General features: G+C 35.6%; 1 protein-coding gene across 4 annotated transcripts in view; it reads left to right on the plus strand.

Moving 5' to 3' along the window:
• Positions 1 to 20,070, plus strand: part of LOC148653797 (glutamate receptor 3) — a 137,468-nt gene that overhangs the window by 78,885 nt on the left and 38,513 nt on the right. For all 4 annotated transcript variants that reach the window (XR_015924842.1, XM_088596731.1, XM_088596729.1 and 1 more), the window contains exons 5-8: positions 13,257 to 13,310; positions 14,448 to 14,609; positions 17,182 to 17,349; positions 18,500 to 18,604. Coding sequence is in view for 3 of the 4 variants with exons in the window: in XM_088596731.1 (XP_088452857.1) it covers positions 13,257 to 13,310; positions 14,448 to 14,609; positions 17,182 to 17,349; positions 18,500 to 18,604 (489 nt within the window). In the remaining variant the exon portion in view is untranslated. The remainder of the gene's footprint in view (positions 1 to 13,256; positions 13,311 to 14,447; positions 14,610 to 17,181; positions 17,350 to 18,499; positions 18,605 to 20,070) is intronic.

Here is a 20,070-nt window from a genome sequence, read left to right on the forward strand (position 1 = left end):
CATTAGAAAGGTTACAAACAAGAGACAAACATTTGGACCAACTTGCTTGTTTGGATAATTGTGTCAATCAATCCTAGACTGCCTCTTTTTGAAAGATCCTAAAAAGTAATTTCTTTATTTTGACTTAGCAGTTTATTTTAAAAAGGTGCTTGCATACTTGCATAATTTTATCTTTCTCTAGCAAAATCAGCCATGTGTATTGTTAATTTAAAACGATCCCTTGGGATCATATTAAATTCAGGAAATAATATTATTACTTTTGTAATTAAAGATATTTTGCCATTGAGCAGTTTATTTTGAAATATAAAAATACTTAAAATGACTTAATTTTGAAAAATAATTAAAATTTATGGAACATCTGGAAGGTTATGCATTAAATATATCTGTGGTCATTAATTGTTTTTGTGCAACAGTCAAGAAAATGTTGCTTTATTTATTCTTTTTCTTAATCTGATTGTAGTTTTCAAAGTGCAACTGTTTTGCAGAGATATTATTTTAGAATACTATTTTAGTTTATTTCTTTATTGCAATTTAAATGAAAAAATACTTAGAATGAATATATACAGATTTGAACCTGCCATCAGCAAAAGTAGCCTAGATCTAGACAACTCATGGTACATTTCATCAGTTGAATGCCTTCCTTTTTCAAGGGGAATATCTAATGTAGGTCATCAATGCTTGTTCTATCAACTCTAATATCAGCTCTTCAGCAAAGTGGGTCATTCTATCCTAAAGTGGCTCACATACATTAAGGTTTCTAAAAATAAGACTTCCCAATCTAAGATTTTTAAACTTCTCAAGCAAAGACAAAGTTTATTAGCTATAAAATGAAACAAATATTTTTTTTGTGAAAATAAATGCCACCCAGCTCATATTTATTCTGTGTGCAACTTAAATGACAACAGTTCTTTCCTTGAGCATGATGATAGTGCTTGCTGCCAGGAGTTTTCTTATAATAACTGAGTAGTTCATCTAATGCATTTCCTTATTGCTGAACCAAAATCAAAGCTTACTGGAGTGAGATGGATCCTCTTGTGTCAACCAGGTCTGGCTCCCTTGAGTCTCTAAGGATAAAGCAATTATTCAATGAAATGTTTTTCTTTTGCTTAATCGTAGTTTGGGGGGCTTTATATAAAGAGAGAAAAAGTGGAACAAATTTTGCACTTAGGCAAAATGCTTTGAAAGTTGCCTGTGAATGCTAAATAAAGGAACATCATTCCTAAAACATCAGTTTTTTACTACCAGAAAAATAAATCTTCTGTGTTTCTTTTCCAGCTCTATATGATAACATCAGACAGAAACCTGAGATAAATTTCATTCACAGCATAAGATTCAGCAAGGTTTATGAACTTAAATTCTGTTGACTCTTCTTGATCTTGTGAAGCTCTATTATTATTATTTGTTTCAAACAAAGTAAAATATTTAAATAATGTACTCATGTGGGAACATACAATATATTTTTTAAATGAAAGGGGCTGTTCTGATTTGAGCTTGCTTTATAAAATGGGTTTGTACCGCAGTCACCAGTTGTAGCATAAATACAGTGGAGCATGGGCACTATCAGGCAAAACGTATAGTACAGTGTATGTTGAAAGCTGCAGGGGTTTGGAACTTCCCTTGTGGGCTGTCTTTTTTTAAATCGGTTTAAAGGCAGCGACGTGCAGTTCTTTACAGTAAAGAATAAGCAGGCATGAATGAGTGCTTACAGGAAGAAGCCCCTGGCCCACAAGTTGTTCAAAGAAGAGAAAGCAGTATGTAATCCTTGCCATAGGAACAGTTTGAAGAAAAAAAAAGGAAGAGCATTCAAGAGGAGCTCAAAGGAGTCAGCACAAAGCCTACAGCTCCAAATGCTGAGGTGGGGGGTGTGGGTACTGAGAGGCTTGCTATTACTTAGGAAGAGATTAAGTTATTTCCAGATCCTCTTAACGACACGCAATTCTCTTCCATAGATAGATAAGATGAGTCTCACACTTAAACTGGTGAATTTGGTACTGCTATTAAAATGTTTTTTTTTTCCATACCACAGGACATCATTCCACATGTTTGGTATTTCACTTGGTTTTTCTCATGGTTTTTCTCATTCACTTTTTATTCTTCATGGTATTAAGCAGATCATTTTGAGTTGAGAGATTTCTGATGGAATGACGTGATGCAAGTCACCTGAATCTAGTACACTATACTGAAACAGATTTACAAAGCAAAGTATTTTAGGTGCCGACTAAAGATGCTCAGATTGCCTTTATGGTATTGGCTTGGACTAGTTTGATTTAGTGATTCAATGTGAACATTTTGTTTTATGTGATTTTTTTTATTAATACAGTTATATTGTTTGTATTCCTGTTATGTTAAATGTAGTATTTGCTATGTTTTGTACATGAAATGCAGACTTCATAAACATCCCCTTGATCCTTTGATTTCCGTGTAGTGTACATGCAGTAAAATCAAGTTCACTCATTCCCACATAAGCTAAAAGTAATTAATTGAATGAAAGTTTTCTGCATATTTAATAAAAGATGTAGTATGTAAATAGTATGGCTTGGAGTGTCCTTCATGATAAGACAGAAAAGATTAATTGAAGTTTATTTAAAACATATGAAGAATGAAGATTTGGCAATTTGTGAAGGTGACAACTTAGTCAAATACAGTACTAAAGACTCATAAATACTTTTTGACTACTGGGTTGATGTTGTTATTAATTATTTTGCCACCGTTAATGAAGAACTAGAATTAATTTCTAAAGTAAGCCATATAGGTAATTATTAAAATTAAATGGTTGTCAAAGACTATAGTTACCTTCTGCTGAAGAACAATGAAAAGGGTAATGTCTTATTTTACCTACAGTATACTGCTATGTAATTCTCTTTCCTTGTTGACATTATTTTTTCAAGGCTTTCAGGTGATGTTTATTCTTATTCCATATTTTCTGTTTAAAGAAACAGTTATTTGTATTTCTGAGTTGCTTATGTTTAGAATACAAGGAGTACCAAGAAGTCATATTTGTATCAAATACTATAGTTAATAATAGTACCTGAGCAATAGTCACTTGGAGCTATAATCTCTGTAGTAATGGAGGGTTAAATAAAGGGAAAATGGAATGTAGCTTGAAATTCTGGCAAGGTAGGTATATTTAAGTTGAAACACATGGATATGCTGCAAAAAAACCAAGAGGTCAAAATAGGAATGTTGTGCAAAAAATTATGAAAGGCTACACAGGACCAGAGATGGGAAGGTATTTTGTGACAGACAGCTTTGAGCATACTACTTCTGCTGAAGCACTGAGGAACGAAAGAATGATTTTGAGTAACATGTACATGTAACTACAGTTGGCTATTTTAAAAGCACTTAGTATAAGCTTTGTCTGGCATATTTAGTTTTCTTCAGATTCTCACAATATGAACATTAACGTCATTAACTCTATAAACATTAACAAACCCAAAGGAGTTAAGATTAACAAGTTTATAGAGAAATAGAGAACTGTCTATTTTACCATGTGAAGTGTGATGAAGATTGCTTTACTTTCCATAGAATGATTTAGACTTACATGAATTTAGAGATCACCAGGGGTTTATTCCACTGATTTCTGGCTTACATAAGGATAGAATGTAAGCTATTTTTAAAAATTACACCACAGTGGGGGGGGGGGATTGATGGTGTATAAATTCAGTAGATTTTCACCGTGAATAGCTGGTTATGTATGGATTCAGCTGTAAGATCAGAAAATAGGTTTCAGGGTTGCTACTGTATGGGCATTACAAAACTATCACAATGTTCAGCACAATTTTGCAGTGTTGTCAGTAGTTTTAAGAAGAGAGGTTATAAACATGAAAATGTATAAATGTATCTTTGTCTAACATACTACTTTCAGCCGTAATGCTGAGTTGTCTGCCTGCCTGCAAATGATTTTTTTTCACGATGCTACTAACCCAAATACTTGTTTATATCTGTAGACAAATAACAGAAATAGGAAAATATGGATATATAACAGGAAAATATTAGACACAAAGAACAACAGTTCTTAACAGTTTAATTTTTTTAAATGTTTCCATTACTTTTTTCCTTGACTCCAATGTTAAACATTATGCATACATTTACTAATGCTGATCTTTTATTTGCGTCCAAAGAAAATATAAACTTGGTGTTAGAAAGAAAACTTAAAGTAATTCAGTACATTTTTAGCCATGAAATTCTTTAGAAACATACAAGGTTTGCAGAAAGGCTGAAGAAAGAAAGCAGGAGCTTATCAGTAAGTTTACTATTTTTCTTTTAATTTGGTTTATCCTCTTACATCAAGTCTTACATATTAATATTAAAAGCATTTCAAAACGGCATGACAGCAGCATTACAAATTGTATTATCCATGGTGCTTCTGTAAAGGTGAAAAAATGTGCACATTTTAAACACATGCTACATAATGAAAGACTAATTAATGCTGAAAAAAATAGAGGTTCATGTACTCTATTTATTCACAAACTTCTTATATTATGTTCATTTCTGGAGGTTAGCCAAGACATTTAAATCTAGAGGTATAAATCCAAACCTGCCAAGTAGAATCACTAGCTATGGAAGCTACAACCAGATAATTAGAATATATTCTCAAGAGAATACTTAGCCTAATGGCCTCAGAGCACAAGTGAGTTTGGAGGAAAGGAAATTAAGACAGCTACTTCTTACATGTCAGGCTGGACAAGTTCAGTCAATGCTTATAAACCTGACTTCTGCACTAAATGAAGGTTCCCATTGGGCACAATTAACATGTATGTTATCTTAACTTAAGAATGGCATTACTCCTGGGGCTTTATTTGTTAACTCAGTTTCTGCAATACATGCATTCTCCTGAAATGAATGTATGCTAGGGAGAATAGAAGGTCACACTGCAACACATACTGTACTGTATAGCTGAGGAAAATGGCAGACAAAAATTAGGTATATACAGTACTCTCTTTCTCAAGAACTTTCATGGCATAATTACTTTTAACTTCATGCAGACTCAACAACGCCCTGCATCTTCAAACAACACATTTTACAGTTTAGGTTCATATTAATGACCAGTGGTTTGGCGAGATTGAACAAAGAAAACTACAATTCCTGAATTACATGTCAACACATAGTGAACTCCGTTGTATATTCACATTATACTGACAAGAGTCTGTGTGATCTTCACTTGATTGATGGACAATAATAAAAAAAATATTTTAAAAATCATTTAAAATGCTCAGGAATTCTGCCTATTGACCTCCCCTGTCTCTAAATGGTTAGAATATTCTTAATGACAGCTATTTCTAACTACAGTATCAGATCAGCTTTTCCATAGATGGTCAGTTTTAAAATAGCCTAAGGAAGCCTTAGCTTTTTAACAGTCATGAGAATGTTCTGCAGTCTAGTTATCTGGATGTGAGTATACTATTTGGAAAAACTTTTAATGGTTACATGGTAAGGACACAGGGTTTTTGGAGAGTTTATTGCTTTTGCAATTGTATTTTGCTGGAGAATTCATGAATTATCAATGGACTTTGAATCATCTCTCATCTGTGTAACCAGATAAGTAGTCTTATAAAAAAAGATTACATTGCTGTATTTGGCTATGAACTTTATGATATAAAATTCATAGTGCTGTGTTTTGATTTTACTGGTAAAAATGGATGAAATTCACATGTTGCGTTGCATGCGGATGTAGTATTGCAGTCATCAATCATTCATTTGTTGGTTTATAAGATAAAAAATAAGATATAAGATAAAAAATAAGAAGGCTCCACAGCTAAAACTGTGTTTCTTTCCTTTTCAGCATGGAATAAACCTTTACTTATTCCTTATTAGAAATAGTTTTGCTACTTTGAAAACAAACGTAACTTTAAAGGATTTAAAGAACATTGGAAATCACTTGCATGTGTGACACTGTGAAATTGGCAAATATATTTGCCAGAGAAGTTTAATGAAGGAGTAGCTGCAACAGTGGAAATGGGTTGGGGGAGAGATGCAGGCACCAAAAATGTGAAAAGAGGTGTTTGTGTGAGATATACTGTATATGCAAAGCAGAAGATGGCAACTATTATGATGATTGAGCTGGGTGAAATTGGCTTTTTCTGTTTTTTACTGTATATACAGCCCTAGAAGAAGGCAGATAATTCAAGCAATTGTGTGAAAAGCTGCACAAATGCTTGCTTCAGAATGTCAGAATTGGTTTGGATGTATACTTCTGAAGACCATTGACCCAAGACCAAGTGTCTTAATTAAGTAGTAAAGAATTTATTTATGAGCTGCAAAGCAAGCTGTGTCAATTCTACATAGCAGTTCAGAGTACAGAGAAATTCTTCTAGGGCAAATTCAGCTTTTTTTCCAATTGGGACTCAAAGAAACACAGTGATAACAATTGGATGTCATTCAAAAATGAAATGTCTGTGTTAGGACACTTGCTGACTGAGCTAGAAGTAGGATACTAGACAGATTCAGGGCAGAGGGAGGTGGCAGCAGGAGCAGCAGGGGCTGAGAGGGGGGAACCTTGGACCAAAGGACTAAGGTCCATGGTTTCATTGCAAAACAAAGTGTTGGTCCATGTTGGATGCTGGGCAAAGAGACAAAAAGACATTACATTACAAGAAAGAAAGACATTAAAAACTGTAGGACACCTGCTGACTGAGGCAGAGGTGGGAAGCCAGACAGATCCAGAGGCTGAGGAGATGGAATCAAGAGTAACAGGGCCCAAGAGGGAGGAACCCAGGAATGGAAGCACCAAAGGTGTTGGGCCGTGTTGGAACCCAGGGACAGTGGCAGGAGGAAAGTCAGACATTACAATAAATAGAGACATCTGTAGGATGCCTGTTGGCTGAGCTTGAGGATGAGCCAGAGGTAAGATCCTGTACAAACCTGGGGCAGAGGAGTAGGCATTAGGAGCAGCAAGAGATGAGTGATAGAACCCGGGCAAAAGACACCAAAGGCATGGAGGAGCTGTTGGACAGTTGGTATAACAGCAGGAGGAAGGGAAGCCATTAAAAGCTTAAGGACACCTGCCAAATGAGCCCAAGGTAGGACACTTGAGCCTCGAAGATGGCGTCAGGAGTAGAAAGGTTGTTTCTCCTTCCTCCTTGATTGTGTAGCACTTCTTCTGTGTTAAAATAGAGTATACTGTATGTTAACAGAATTGGTTTGTGTGTATTGTAATATAGAGTTTAAATATCAAGGATAATTATTTAGACTAATATAAACAATGGTTCTCAAAGAATAAATAAGGTATGAAGTGTTACCTTCATAGCTATATTTCACATCCTTTCAAAACATGTTATTGGAAAAAAATGACAGAGAATGGAATGTCCAGCACTGTCCTCATAAAAAAGGTGCAAATGGTAAAGAAAATGAGATTTAAATTAGAATAAAAGTATCTTCACTCTGGAAAATGGAAAACCTTTTGCTATATAGGAAGAGAGCAGTCCATGATTTTCAGGGTAAGTGTGAGGAACAATTGTGGCAGAGATTTTAAAAACACATTGAAACCGCTAAATAACACACAGGGATTACAAGGTCTATCACAAAAAAGCCAAGAGCACGTATAAGGACATTCCTATACCCTTGGAGGATTAAGCCTATGTTCTCCCTGGAGACAATTAGAAAACATTAAGTGAAACTCATTGTGCTGATAGGATTGTTGCGGATAGAATAGACATGTAAGAAGGTGAAACCCAGAGGAGGGATACAATTAAAAGAAAATCTGGTTAATTTGAGAAAGTGTCTTTAATCTGATCAGATAAATTTAAGAGGCTAAAATGTGTCTGATATAGCACAGAGGATTTGTAATGGATGACATTCAAAATGTGTAGGACACTCTAATAAGTGTGCACAAAGACTACTGTCTCTGATAAAACCATTTAGTTCTACAACTGATCACTTCTACTTCTATTATAATTAGGTAAGATTTACTCTCATTGGATGCTAGTTTTAATATTCTTTCACGAATGGTTAATGTATACTTAATTTATATATTAATGTATATAATTTGAAGTAAATAATTTAAAATAGACAAAACAATGTAGTTTTATTTAGCTTCATATGCAGTTTTTTATATTCAGTATATGTCATAATTATTTTTAATGATCTGGTTTCTGTCTGAAAATGCTGATCAACTTCTACTACTATCTACTACTGCTAAATAAGTGGTCATATCTGCAATTACAGTATACTGTATATACTGTACAACATGTGTGTGTTTGTACCAGAGATGAACATCTCCAGTCTTTAAGGGCCATATTCCAGCAGTCTCTTTATGCATTCCGCACATGAAAAACAGGTTAAAGGTGTTAAATTAACCAGTTAAACAAATAATTAGATCAATAAAGCAACTAATTTAATAGGTTGGGTGGAATAAAAGCCTACAAGCACTGCATCTCAAATGTGTGGGGGTGTGTACCCATAACCTATTACCTATTGAGAACTCCATGCCTGCTGAAGAAATGTACTTAAATGTAAATCTAAAATCTGTTTGTATAGAAATAAATTCTGTAGATGTAAATTCTTTCTGTAGAAAGTTGTGTTATACAAGTTAGAAAGAATGAATGGCAGTGATATTTTGTATCCTTCAGTGCAGTGAAAATAATTCCACCAACTCTTTTATAAATTCAAATGCACTTAATTGGCATCACATATCATAGTTAAATTACTATTATAAAGCATGACCCTGCATGGGTAACTTTCTGTGCCACAAAGCCAGGTCTGAGCTTATTTAGAGTAATGTTGGGGGCTTTCACTGAAGAAAAATTCTGAATAGTCTTGATTGCTTTCCCCAGTAGACATACAGTAGGAAGACCCTAATGATTTTCTGTCATTTCATTCAGGAAGTCAATTTTTAGTAAGGGTTCAGAGGTAAAAGACAACAATAATTCACAGCAGTTTATAATTGGTGGGTATTACTTCAGTGGTCATGATAGTTTTTTTAAGAGCAATAAGAAGTCAAAATCAATTATGAAATATATGTATTTATGCCTAAAAGGTGTTTTGTTTGTGAGCTATATGTGAACGTGTTCAACTGGTCAAAGTTGTGGCTATGTCTCACTGATGAGCCCTAACAACTATGAAGCAGCTCTGGCTCCATTTGATTTAATATATACCAAGCAGAATGAAATATCTCTTTAAATGGTTTTGCTTTCTAGCTTCATGGAACTGAGCTGCATTTGCTGGGAACTGGGTTGTTTTGATTGTAAGACACATTGATCAAAGGCATGTTCTGGTTTACTTTAATAAACTGGTTTATTAAGTTCTTGGTAAAACATTAAGGGTCATCAACAGTCCAGGAGCACAGGATAAAAAGACTAAGAGAGAAAGATGGACAACGGACGGACATGAAGACACAAGGAGAAAAAAGAAACTGTGCCAGGAGGGAGGTCCTTGTTCCTAACAGCCTTTAAGACCAGATTGGACCTAAGTATTTAAACCTTCTTAAGAGAGCTTGACTTTCTGTTGTTCTATGAGACTGATTTCCTGTATAAGGAATCCCTAGATTAAAAATGGCTTCTCCTGGTTATTGAATACATTTTTATAATAGGTAGATAGGTTTTCCATTCACTTTGAAGCACCCAGATTTACAGACGGAGAGACTTTACTATGCTGTAATTCTTATTCTGTTTAGTTTAAAAGGCAGGTGTATCTCTCATGTTGGCCTATACAGGTGTTATATAAGATCTTTGAATACTTGATTAGAGGTTTTTCTGGTTGGTCATAAGGTAGGTCTCTGAGACACTTTGTAAATAGAGTAACTTGTATGTTGTATATTTTTTGTGATGTTTAGTATGTGTTATTGTCGTTACCAATAAATATTTGTTTAACCCAGTATGCCTGATTTATAACTCTTTTGCCAAAGCTGCACCAGAGAGCAAAGACTCTGTTGTCTTTAATTATACCAACTGCTCAGGTATATTCTTAGCATTGTCTTTAAAATTTGGGGGTTATGTTAATTCAATTATTGATTATCCAATGATAAATCTCTATTTTTGTAACTCCCTATTTATAACTAATTATATAAGTTCTTATATCCCAGATAACGGGCTTACCTCTGCAATAATTACGGTTGCTACATGACACTGCAAAACTAAATTTAACAGGATGAGTACGACAGTCCTCAAAAATCATTGCATATACAGTGCTATATCCATGGACTGAAACTGCAGTTCATTACATTTGGTAAGAAACTACAAAACATATACAGTTGCTTGCATAAGTAATTACCCTTTAGCAATAATGCCACATTTTGTTGAATTATAAGTCTATCCACAGTTTTTCAAATGTGCATGGGTGGTGTAATTTTTGTCCACTCTTCCTGGAAAGCTTTTATTGGGAATCATCAATGAATAGTAATCTTGAAGGCTTACGATAAGTTCAGCCATATGTTTTCTATTGAATTCAAGTGAGAACTTTGACTGGATCATTCAAGGGCCTTCACTCCAACCACTCGTTGTGGTTTTGAGCTTGTGCTTGAGATCATTTGAACAGCCATTTTCAACCATGGCTGACTCAAGCAAGTCCTCTAGGATTTGCTTATATCTTGTACTATCCATTTTCCTCTCAATCCTGACAAACCAGTCCTTGCTGATGAGAAGCACTCCCAAAACATAATACTGCCACCACCATCCTTGTCACTTTGGTATAGTAATAACATCCTTGGGATGATGTGAACAACTGCATTATGTGATGTGTTGAACTTGTGCCAGACATATTGTAACTCTTTGAACTCACACCAAAGAGCTCAGTTTGTGTCTTGAAATTAAACATCTTATCTCAGATGACATTTAAGATGATTTGTTTTTTCAGTAATGTCTTTTTTTCTTGGCATTCACCCATACAGACCAGCTTTGTGTAGCAAACAGGACATTGTCAATGAATGAATGCAGACTCCGATGTCAGACATAAAAATCTGTATATCTTTCAAGGATAATGTTGGCTTCAAAGTGACAAGTTTGGGAGGATGAGCTGATCTGGGTACTGTCTTGGTGGTACAATAAGTCTTCCACCATTTAATAATTTACTTCACTGTGTTGTGCGATAATCCATACCTTTGAGATTGTCTTGGACCCTTCTCTGGCTTTGTGCCTCTACTGTACCACTTCCTCCCCAACCCCAAAATTCCTTGATTTTCATGGTTTTTTTTATGCTTTCTTAAACTTTGGTTATACAGTGTTACATAATGCAGGGAAATTTCAACATCCAGTATATATGTAACCAATGCGGTAAACTAGTTAAGATTCCAGGTTTTCATCTAGGTAATCTGGGTCCGATTCAAGATATTGGAATGTATTTGTCACGCCCTCTGCAGCCAGCCTCTGTCCTGTCCCTAGTTTCCTGCCTGCTGTCCTTCCGGTCCCTCTCTTTCCCCTTGGGCTATATATTTCCGGGTCTTGCACTCTGCCCTCAGCATTAATGTTCAGATGGGTCCTGAGACCCGCCTAGCACCAGGTCGCCCAACGTCCGCTAGGTTAGGTTTCTAAACGGCACTCCTGAACTCGGTCTTTTTCCGCTCTCCTGCCTCTCCACGGTTAGTCCCTTTGGACGTCCGTGACAGTAGTGTTCTCCTGTACAGTCTAGTACTTATGATGCCTGCCTTTCACCCAGGTGGAATGGGTCTGAATCGCGCTGTGGGAATGCAGTTTGTGGATATATGGTACAGGCTACCCAGCCACGTCATTGAAGTTGATATTTCGGCTTCATTCAGGAAGCAGACAGACGAGACCCTATAACTACCAACTACCAAACAGGCTAGAAGGGCCGAAAGTCCCCCTCAGTTCGAAGCCTGCAGTGATGATATCAGGACTGACCCTTACAGTTGGCTAAATCTTCCAGGTGTTTTTTGTGTGGCTCACTATGCAAGTTGCTACTTGAATTTCTTTGTATACCTGAGGGAAATTGTCTACTTTCACTATACACAAGTAGAAACCGTTTCACTAATTTTATCTCATTCAAATAATTAATTTGCAACTGGGCTGATTGAGGGCTATAGTTCAAAGGAGCTGAATACTTATATACCTGAGAATAAGGTGTTTTTCTGTTTATTTTAATTAATTACTGTATATTACTGTACATATGCATTTTAAATTTATCCTTTTGGATTAATCTGTATACAGTATTTGTAACATTCTTCCCTTGGTTATTACAGTACATGTACTTCACTTGTGTGAGTGTAGGCACTAATGAATGTATGTAGGTCTTATTTTGTGAGGAACTGCAAAACACAATACCTTTTAGTAACAATATCTTATGCAAATTGTATTATTTTTAAATTGTGGTAACAATATGTAAGTGGTTAGAGCTTGGTGCTGCAGGTAGGACAGTAATTGGGTCAAATCAATTGGGTGGGATGCTGCCATTAAACTCCTAAAGCAAGGAACTTAATATGAACTCCAGAAAATGCCCTGCTGTATGGATGTCATTGTAAAGATGACTTATTCTCATTTGACATATCTGGTTAAATAAAGAGCATTAAAAAACAGTTAAAATAAAAAATATTTAAAATAAAACAATACAATTCTTTCCTGGAAAACAATTGCTGCTTCAACATTATTTTAACTATGGTTAGAACAGCAACTTAGATCCATTTCTGTTATTGCTAGGGGCCAAGACTGGAATTAACAAGAGCAACATTACTAGGTGGGGGCAAGGAATATCCTTCAGAATAATGGAAAAAGAAGAGGAAACCTGTGTCTAAATGTTAACTGCACCTGGATGCCCATACCACACGATGTGTAAAAATACACAGAAATACACTTAATAGAAGTCATTTTTGAAGCACTTAAATGAAAAAAACAACATCTTTTAAGATTTAACTCTGCTTTCTTGCAGTTTAATAAGACAGACCTGATTCCTGATTGCAGTTCTATATTGTTTTCAATGCACTGCCAGTTGCTTCACACCAGGCAGACATCTAGAACGCAGCAGAAAATGTGACAATTTTTGCTTTTAGGTATGCCCACTACAGAAACTAACACAAAGAGCTGTACAAAGAGCCACTGTGGATGATTCCTTTTAAGCTAAACACATTTATAATAGCAAAAGGATTCAAAAGCTTTTACAGTTTGCCCTTTTGGCCACAGCCCATTAAAGTCAAGGTACTAACTGTATGTTCTGTCTTTTTACACCAACCATTTCAAACTCAAAAAAGAAAACGTCTGAAATGACATAATGTACAGCGTCAGATAAAGGCACTTGAGAAAGTTCTGTTCGAAGACAGAAATGCATTAGAAGAAATATTGATGATTGATGTTTTTTGTATATTTCTTTCCTCTCAGGTTGTGATCCTTGGAAAGAACAGCCGTGGCTATCACTACATTTTGGCAAATCTGGTAAATATACAGAAATAAATAAAAGACTGCACACCTTTTTCATATAATGAAATATATAAATATTTGCCCATATGAAAAAATCAATAATATCGTGTGACATTGACGATTTTGCAGACTTGCTCTTTCATTAACTTGTTTCATCTCTTAGTACTTAGTTGTTGTTTTGAATAAATGGGTGGTATGATTAAAGATTGGCAGAGTGTGTCAGCATTAGTCAATAGCTATACATGTAAAGGAAATATATAATAGTATAGTATAAAATTAATTGATTACTATTGATGCTGCCTATGATGTAATTTCGGTGACTTTGCGTCCCATAGCATACTCCCTAGATTAGCAAAATGATGCTTGTAGGGAAACTAAGCTAAAATCACATGAAACATATAGTACAGCAGTGACACTGATAGTGGAAGAAAGTTTTAAAATTTGCCTTTAGGGGATCTTATCCAGATCTGCCACTGTATTATGCAAAGACATAGTACTGCATGGCATGTTATTCTTCTTGTTTTAAAAATGTAATCATGAAATTATGTAATAGGAATTTTAGATTTGTTTACAATTTAATAATACATCTATATGCACAAAATATCAAAACTCAAATAGTATGAGGAGTAATAGGACAACATGCAAACATGACAATGACCACTGCATTAGCTCACTGCTACAAACTGGGGGTGTGGCAAAAACCTTATCTCATGGGTTCTACACATGTATTTGTAGATCAAGGTCTATCCTTGATCCAGACATTCAGTATATGACAATAGTTGTTGCCTACAAAAGAAATCTAATTATAAAATATGTGTTTGATTATTCAACATAAGAGAATTAAATAACAGTTTTAAACATTAAACAAATAGACTAGCAGTGTATTTCATAAGAGTTTAGTGCCTTTTTTGTAGGTCAGACATTGCAGATAGGAGAAATTCGCCACCATGCTGTTAAACAATCTGAACAGAGAGTTCTATTTGCTGTTACAGTGCCTTTAGGAAATTTCACAGAATGCGGCTTTCCATGGTGACACATACTGCATTATGACAAACAACACTGGTCCCTATGCTGTAAAGAAAGTGAACACAGTATTATGTTTAGTGATCGTCTCCTCTGTCAAGTCATTTTTAATTTCTTTCCTTTTTCTAGGGCTTCTCCAATGTGAGCTTGGACAAGGTCTTTCTCGGTGGAGCGAATATAACTGGGTTTCAGATTATCAACACAGAAAACCCAATCGTGCAGCAGTTTCTGCAGCGCTGGGACAGGCTAGATGAAAGAGAGTTCCCTGAAGCACGAAACACTCCACTAAAGGTACTGTAGCTGGGCCTTTTATCTTGTAATAGAGGAATGCTTTATAAAATAATATAACACACACCAAGCTATCTTGTTACAAATAGTCTGCACAATTATTTGATCCCTAGTATTATCCCTAGTACCAAATGCTGCCCTGCATATCAACGTATCAATACAGGTTTCATAGAAAGCTATGTTGGGGTTAATTTACATCTAGTTAGTGAATGATCAGGAATGAAATGGATTTTATATAACCATAGTTATGGTGCTGCTGTTTAGAAATGTCCCTTGTTCACAATTTTGTAGATAGTGTAGACAATGCAGAGAGCAAAATTAAGAGGAATAATGGAGAAAGAGTGACATTGCAGAAGAGCTGTGCAGCGTTCAAAAATATTAAAATGACCAGCTTTTGACATCATCTGTAGCCAACAGCTCCAAGCACAAAACAGAACATTAACATACACCGTGAGACTGCCCATCATGCAGAGCCGTGTGAACTTTGCTCTAATTTATGAAATATTTGTGTTCTAATTTATTTGACACAAATCTGTTCCACATACCTTGATGATGTCCATTAGTATTAATGGCAGCTAATTTGCTTACTCTGATCCCTTACACTTAATGTACTTTCTGAAGCAGAGCTCTGAGAGAAGTCATTTATATGTAAATGAAAAGATGTTCATCTCTTATGTGATACTAGAACTACTCAGACATCAGCATAAAGGAATGACATTACGAAAAGCCAGGCGGAAGTAACTCCTTTGACTCCTATAAAAATCACATGGTCTGAAGAAGCTCAGAAAAGTACTACTATCCTGCTCTAACATTGATACATGCACATCCTTCAATTAACTTTAAGCTGCACCTCCTATCCGATCAGCCTAAATTATTCACTTAGTCATTATGCCACTTTGTGCTAATTTATAACAAAGCTGTTAAATAAAGTGAGTTCTTTATGAGTTTTGTGCAGGCTTACAACTCAATATTAAAATAAATTCAGTATTAAAGTTTGAAATACTCTTCATTTCTGCGAATCTAGTCACTGTGCTGTTCAAAAAGCTTATTTTTTAGAATATATTGTGTGAATTTATTTATTGATAGTTAATTCTGCCATTGAGTCCTAATATTTAAGGTCTTGCTGTTTTTTTAAAAAAAGTTATTACAGTGCTAATATGCCTTTAACAAACTAGGCAGAAGTTTAGGCTTAATAAAGCATAATCAAATTCCTGAGTCCTTTGGTTGTAATTAATTGAAAAACTGCTGAAAGTAAAATATGTACAGTATGTATGCTGTATATCTGAGCATTTGGCTTTATCCATAATTAGAATTGTTGACATTAGGGGCAATTTTAATCAGTGTTTTACACTCACAGCATCTCTTTGATAATTTAGAGAACCTTGATATTTTGAGTAATTAAGCTGTTTTTAGGTGCTGTCAGTATGTCATATTTCTGATTTACAATGTTAAAAGATTGAAGTGATACTGATTAATTCTTCTGGCCATGAATACTTCACAAAAAATATACTGTGCTAGTTCCTTATAACAAGGTAACAAGGCAAGGTGGTTAGCATTTTGAATTCCTGAATTTGACTCATAACATTTTTATACTGTCCTGAAATATATACATAAAATGTCTATAAGTTCAAATGTATTCATAACTGTGGCTATAATCAAGAAATATTTCTGGCATCCTTTCATCTAAAGGAAACTAATTTTAGTTATCACTGGCTTTAAGCTTCTCAGGGAAAGTTGAGCTTTATTATAAAGGCATGTAGTAATGGTTTGTTTAGAATAGCAATGTACAATAAACCATGAGATTTAGAGCATAAAGTCCTTCTCTGTGATTCATTATATTGCCCATTCTGAAACAATCAGATTTTGTCAATTGCTTTGTTGCCTTACTTCAAAGTAGACCTCACTATTCTTTATTTTTTATTACATTTAATTCATATTAATTTAACAAACATACAACATTAATACTTTAAGTAGAGCTCAAGGCACAAGGTTAAATTAAAAATGTAATTGAATATCAAAGATTTTAATGTAAACCTTAGACATATTTACTTTTTCTGTATTAAAAGATGGGTACAGATTTCTAACATTTTTCTAGTGAAAGACAGATATTGCAATGTTTTTTTGAAATTGCTAGCTCCAGGCAATCATGTGCTAGCAAAGAACAACCATAAAAAGGAGCAACAGTTTTATCATAATAAGTTGAAGAAGGAGGATGAGGAGGGTATGTTTTTTATTAAAATATTGTATAATGTTATAATGTAACATGTAACGTGTAATGTTATAATCCCAAATTATGAACTTTTATTTTCTTTTTAAAAGCAGAAGTTTACTTACCTATTACAGCAGAATGCAGCTCCTTTATTTCTAACAAAGACTGCCCTGTACTTGTAAAATGTAAAGACATATCCCAAACGACTTAATTATACTTTTTTAGAGAACCAAGGGCAAAGAAAAGTCAGAGATTTTCTTATCAGGGTATAATTACCCAAAGCAGAAGCAAGTATGTCAAGATACAGACTTAGTCACCTTGTGGGACATTGCTAAAGCTGAGCTACCTATACATGTTCTGTTACAGTATACATCTGCTTTGACTCATGATGCCATACTGGTGATAGCTGAAGCCTTCCGCTACCTGAGAAGACAGCGAGTGGACGTGTCACGGAGAGGCAGTGCGGGAGACTGTTTGGCAAATCCGGCCGTACCCTGGAGTCAAGGCATTGACATTGAAAGAGCTCTAAAAATGGTAGGAAGGGGAGTGTTTCTTGCAATTCCAGGACACTCCTGGTCACATACTGTATGTATTCTTTGGCACACTGTTAAATGAGGACACTGCAAATTAAAACACCACTTTATCCATTGATCTGCAATTAAACTTTGTAAAAGTACAAGTCCAAGGCAATACCTTGCTTAGGAACAAGTAATAGGTTTATTCCATGCTGAAAAAAAGAAGAAAGAGAACACAACATTTCGGCCGTGGAGCCTTCTTCAGGTGTGAGAGAGACATGGCAGTAGGCAAAGGTAAAGTAGCGGGAGAACAAAGGTTGGGAGGGAGGAGGAGTGAGAGGCGGGAGCAGGGGACAGAAAGAGAGGCCAATCAAGAGGTGTGAAGTCAGAATGGGTGCAGAGAGGTGTGAAATGAAACTTCCAATGAATGGAGAAAATTTAAAAGAACAATAGTCTGTCGTTAAGAGAAGGGAGAATGTGTGATCCTAGCTGCAGAATAATTTTGGTTTCGGTGGTCTTTCTGATGTATGAGTTCGGAAAACCATTTTTGAGAACACAGACAGAGATTAGAGTGGTCGTGGCCATCAGAGGTGAAATGAGAAACAATGGGCTTGGAGAGATCTTTAATCTTCACAGCCCTGACGTGTTCTCTGAAGCGGTCTCCGAGTCTCCTTCCTGTTTCTCCAATGTAGATGGCTGGGCATTTACTGTAAGAGATACAGTAAATAAGGTTGCTGGAGGTACAAGATGCTATCTGGGTGATCCGGAATTGTCCTGAGGGGCCTTGAATGAGTGTGGTGGTGGATGTGTACTTGCAGGTGATACAGCGAGCTCTGTTGCAAGGGAAAGTGCCTGGTGTGGATGGTTGTTGAGGGCGGTCAAGGGAGCTGTGAACAAGGAGGTTACGCAGATTAGGTGGTCGGCGATATGAGATGATAGGGCGATCAGAAAAGAGGGCCCCAATGGAGGGATCATCCTGTAGGATGGAAAAGTTGTGGTTAATGGTCCTGGGGATAGGAAGTGTGTTAGGGTGGTAAGAAAGCACCAAAGGTATGCTTCCTTAGTCTACCAGTTAAAGTAAGAATACCAAGAAATGACCATCTTCCTCAATATGGTATTTAACCAGGGAATATCTTTGGCTTTATTTTTGTTTCCTTTATGCATGGCAGGTACAAGTACAAGGTATGACTGGGAACATCCAGTTTGACAACTTTGGCAGAAGATCTAACTACACCATCGACGTGTATGAGATGAAACCAGGAGGGCCCCGGAAGGTAAAAATACCATACTGGGTCTGAGCTCACATCCAGAGACATCTCCAGGATGAAAGCATTCTTCACATTTGAGATTAATTGCCACATGTGACTGTAAATCATATGTTTTAAAGTCTTACACACGGTGTTCTTTATAATGAGTCTAATTATTATCTCATTATTACTATTTAGTGCAGTGATCCATATTGGCAGTGAATAATATATCTTCCCATTGTTTTCGATCCAAGTTCATTTCCTAAATCAATAGATGAAAAAACCTGGACCGGGACTGACTTATGTGCCTACCAAGATGCCTTATTTTCCATAAAAATACCATTTTATGACTGGTATTTTCATTTTAAAGATCTACCAAAAAAGTAATGAAAAGAATAGAACATAGCATTAAAGCATCTGGGTATCAATGTGACATTTCTAAATCTCCACTGATCAACAATGTACAAAAAATATTTTTGTTCCTCTTGTTCAGTGTAGAATATGTTATTTACATTCCAATTGATCATATTGCACATCAAGCAAATTGCTGTAATCGTGCCTAATTGTAGTGCGATTCAAACCCACCATTAAAATAGAAACTTGCCAGAATAAATGGCACATACTTTGCAACATGTTGCCCTATGTTAGAATCTGATTAAGCCTGGAATCCTTCATTCTTAGAAAGGTGGGGGAGTTTTCTTTAGGATAGGCACATTAGTGGGAAGTATATATGTTAATTGTGTATACAATTGCAAGACATAATCCCAACAAGACTGATGCAAATTACGATATTTTGAATGGTAATTGCAATTATCTTGCCCACCTGCTGAAGAAAGAAACAAAGATCAATGCATTTCCTTCCACTTTAATGAATAGCATTTTTGATTGCGTGTGTGTTCTGATCATTTAAAGGTGTCTGTTTTTAGGGCAATGCAACAGTACAAAGCTTATATGTGAATAAAAACAGTAAAATTGAATGGGTCGTAAACAAGCAAACCGCTGTTGGACTTGGTGGCACTGAACAACGTGAACTGTAATTTATACTTAAGAAAAATGTTTTATACAATCACTTAGCACCCCAGCACAAATATACAGTAGCTATCTTTAGTCAGAGTTTCTTACATAGCCAGATAAAGGAAAGAAGAAAGACAGAACCTGTCAGGTTGATGTATTATTTGATTCTTCCCTGCTGCTCACCTACAATACTGTAAGCAAGTCAGAGAGGTAGAGGAGGTTGTCAGTGTCCTAGCCTTTATGTTACAAACATTTTGGCCCCCCTACCTATGAAGTGTACCACTGTTAAATATCATAGGGGAAAATCAATTTCATAACATTTCTTTGAAAAGGTTTCCTTGGCTCTAGTTTTCCAGTGTTCAGCTGTGTATTCTTGAATTTTTGAGTGCTGCAGGTAAAATGATGCTTTGTGTTTAAATGAGAGTGCTGGATTAAACATTAAGATGTCATTTTGAAATACACTTCCGTAGAGACTGAAG

The sequence above is a fragment of the Lepisosteus platostomus genome, chromosome 10 (genome assembly GCF_059453375.1).
Source record: "Lepisosteus platostomus isolate fLepPlt1 chromosome 10, fLepPlt1.hap1, whole genome shotgun sequence".
Classification (NCBI taxonomy): Eukaryota; Metazoa; Chordata; class Actinopteri; order Semionotiformes; family Lepisosteidae; genus Lepisosteus; species Lepisosteus platostomus.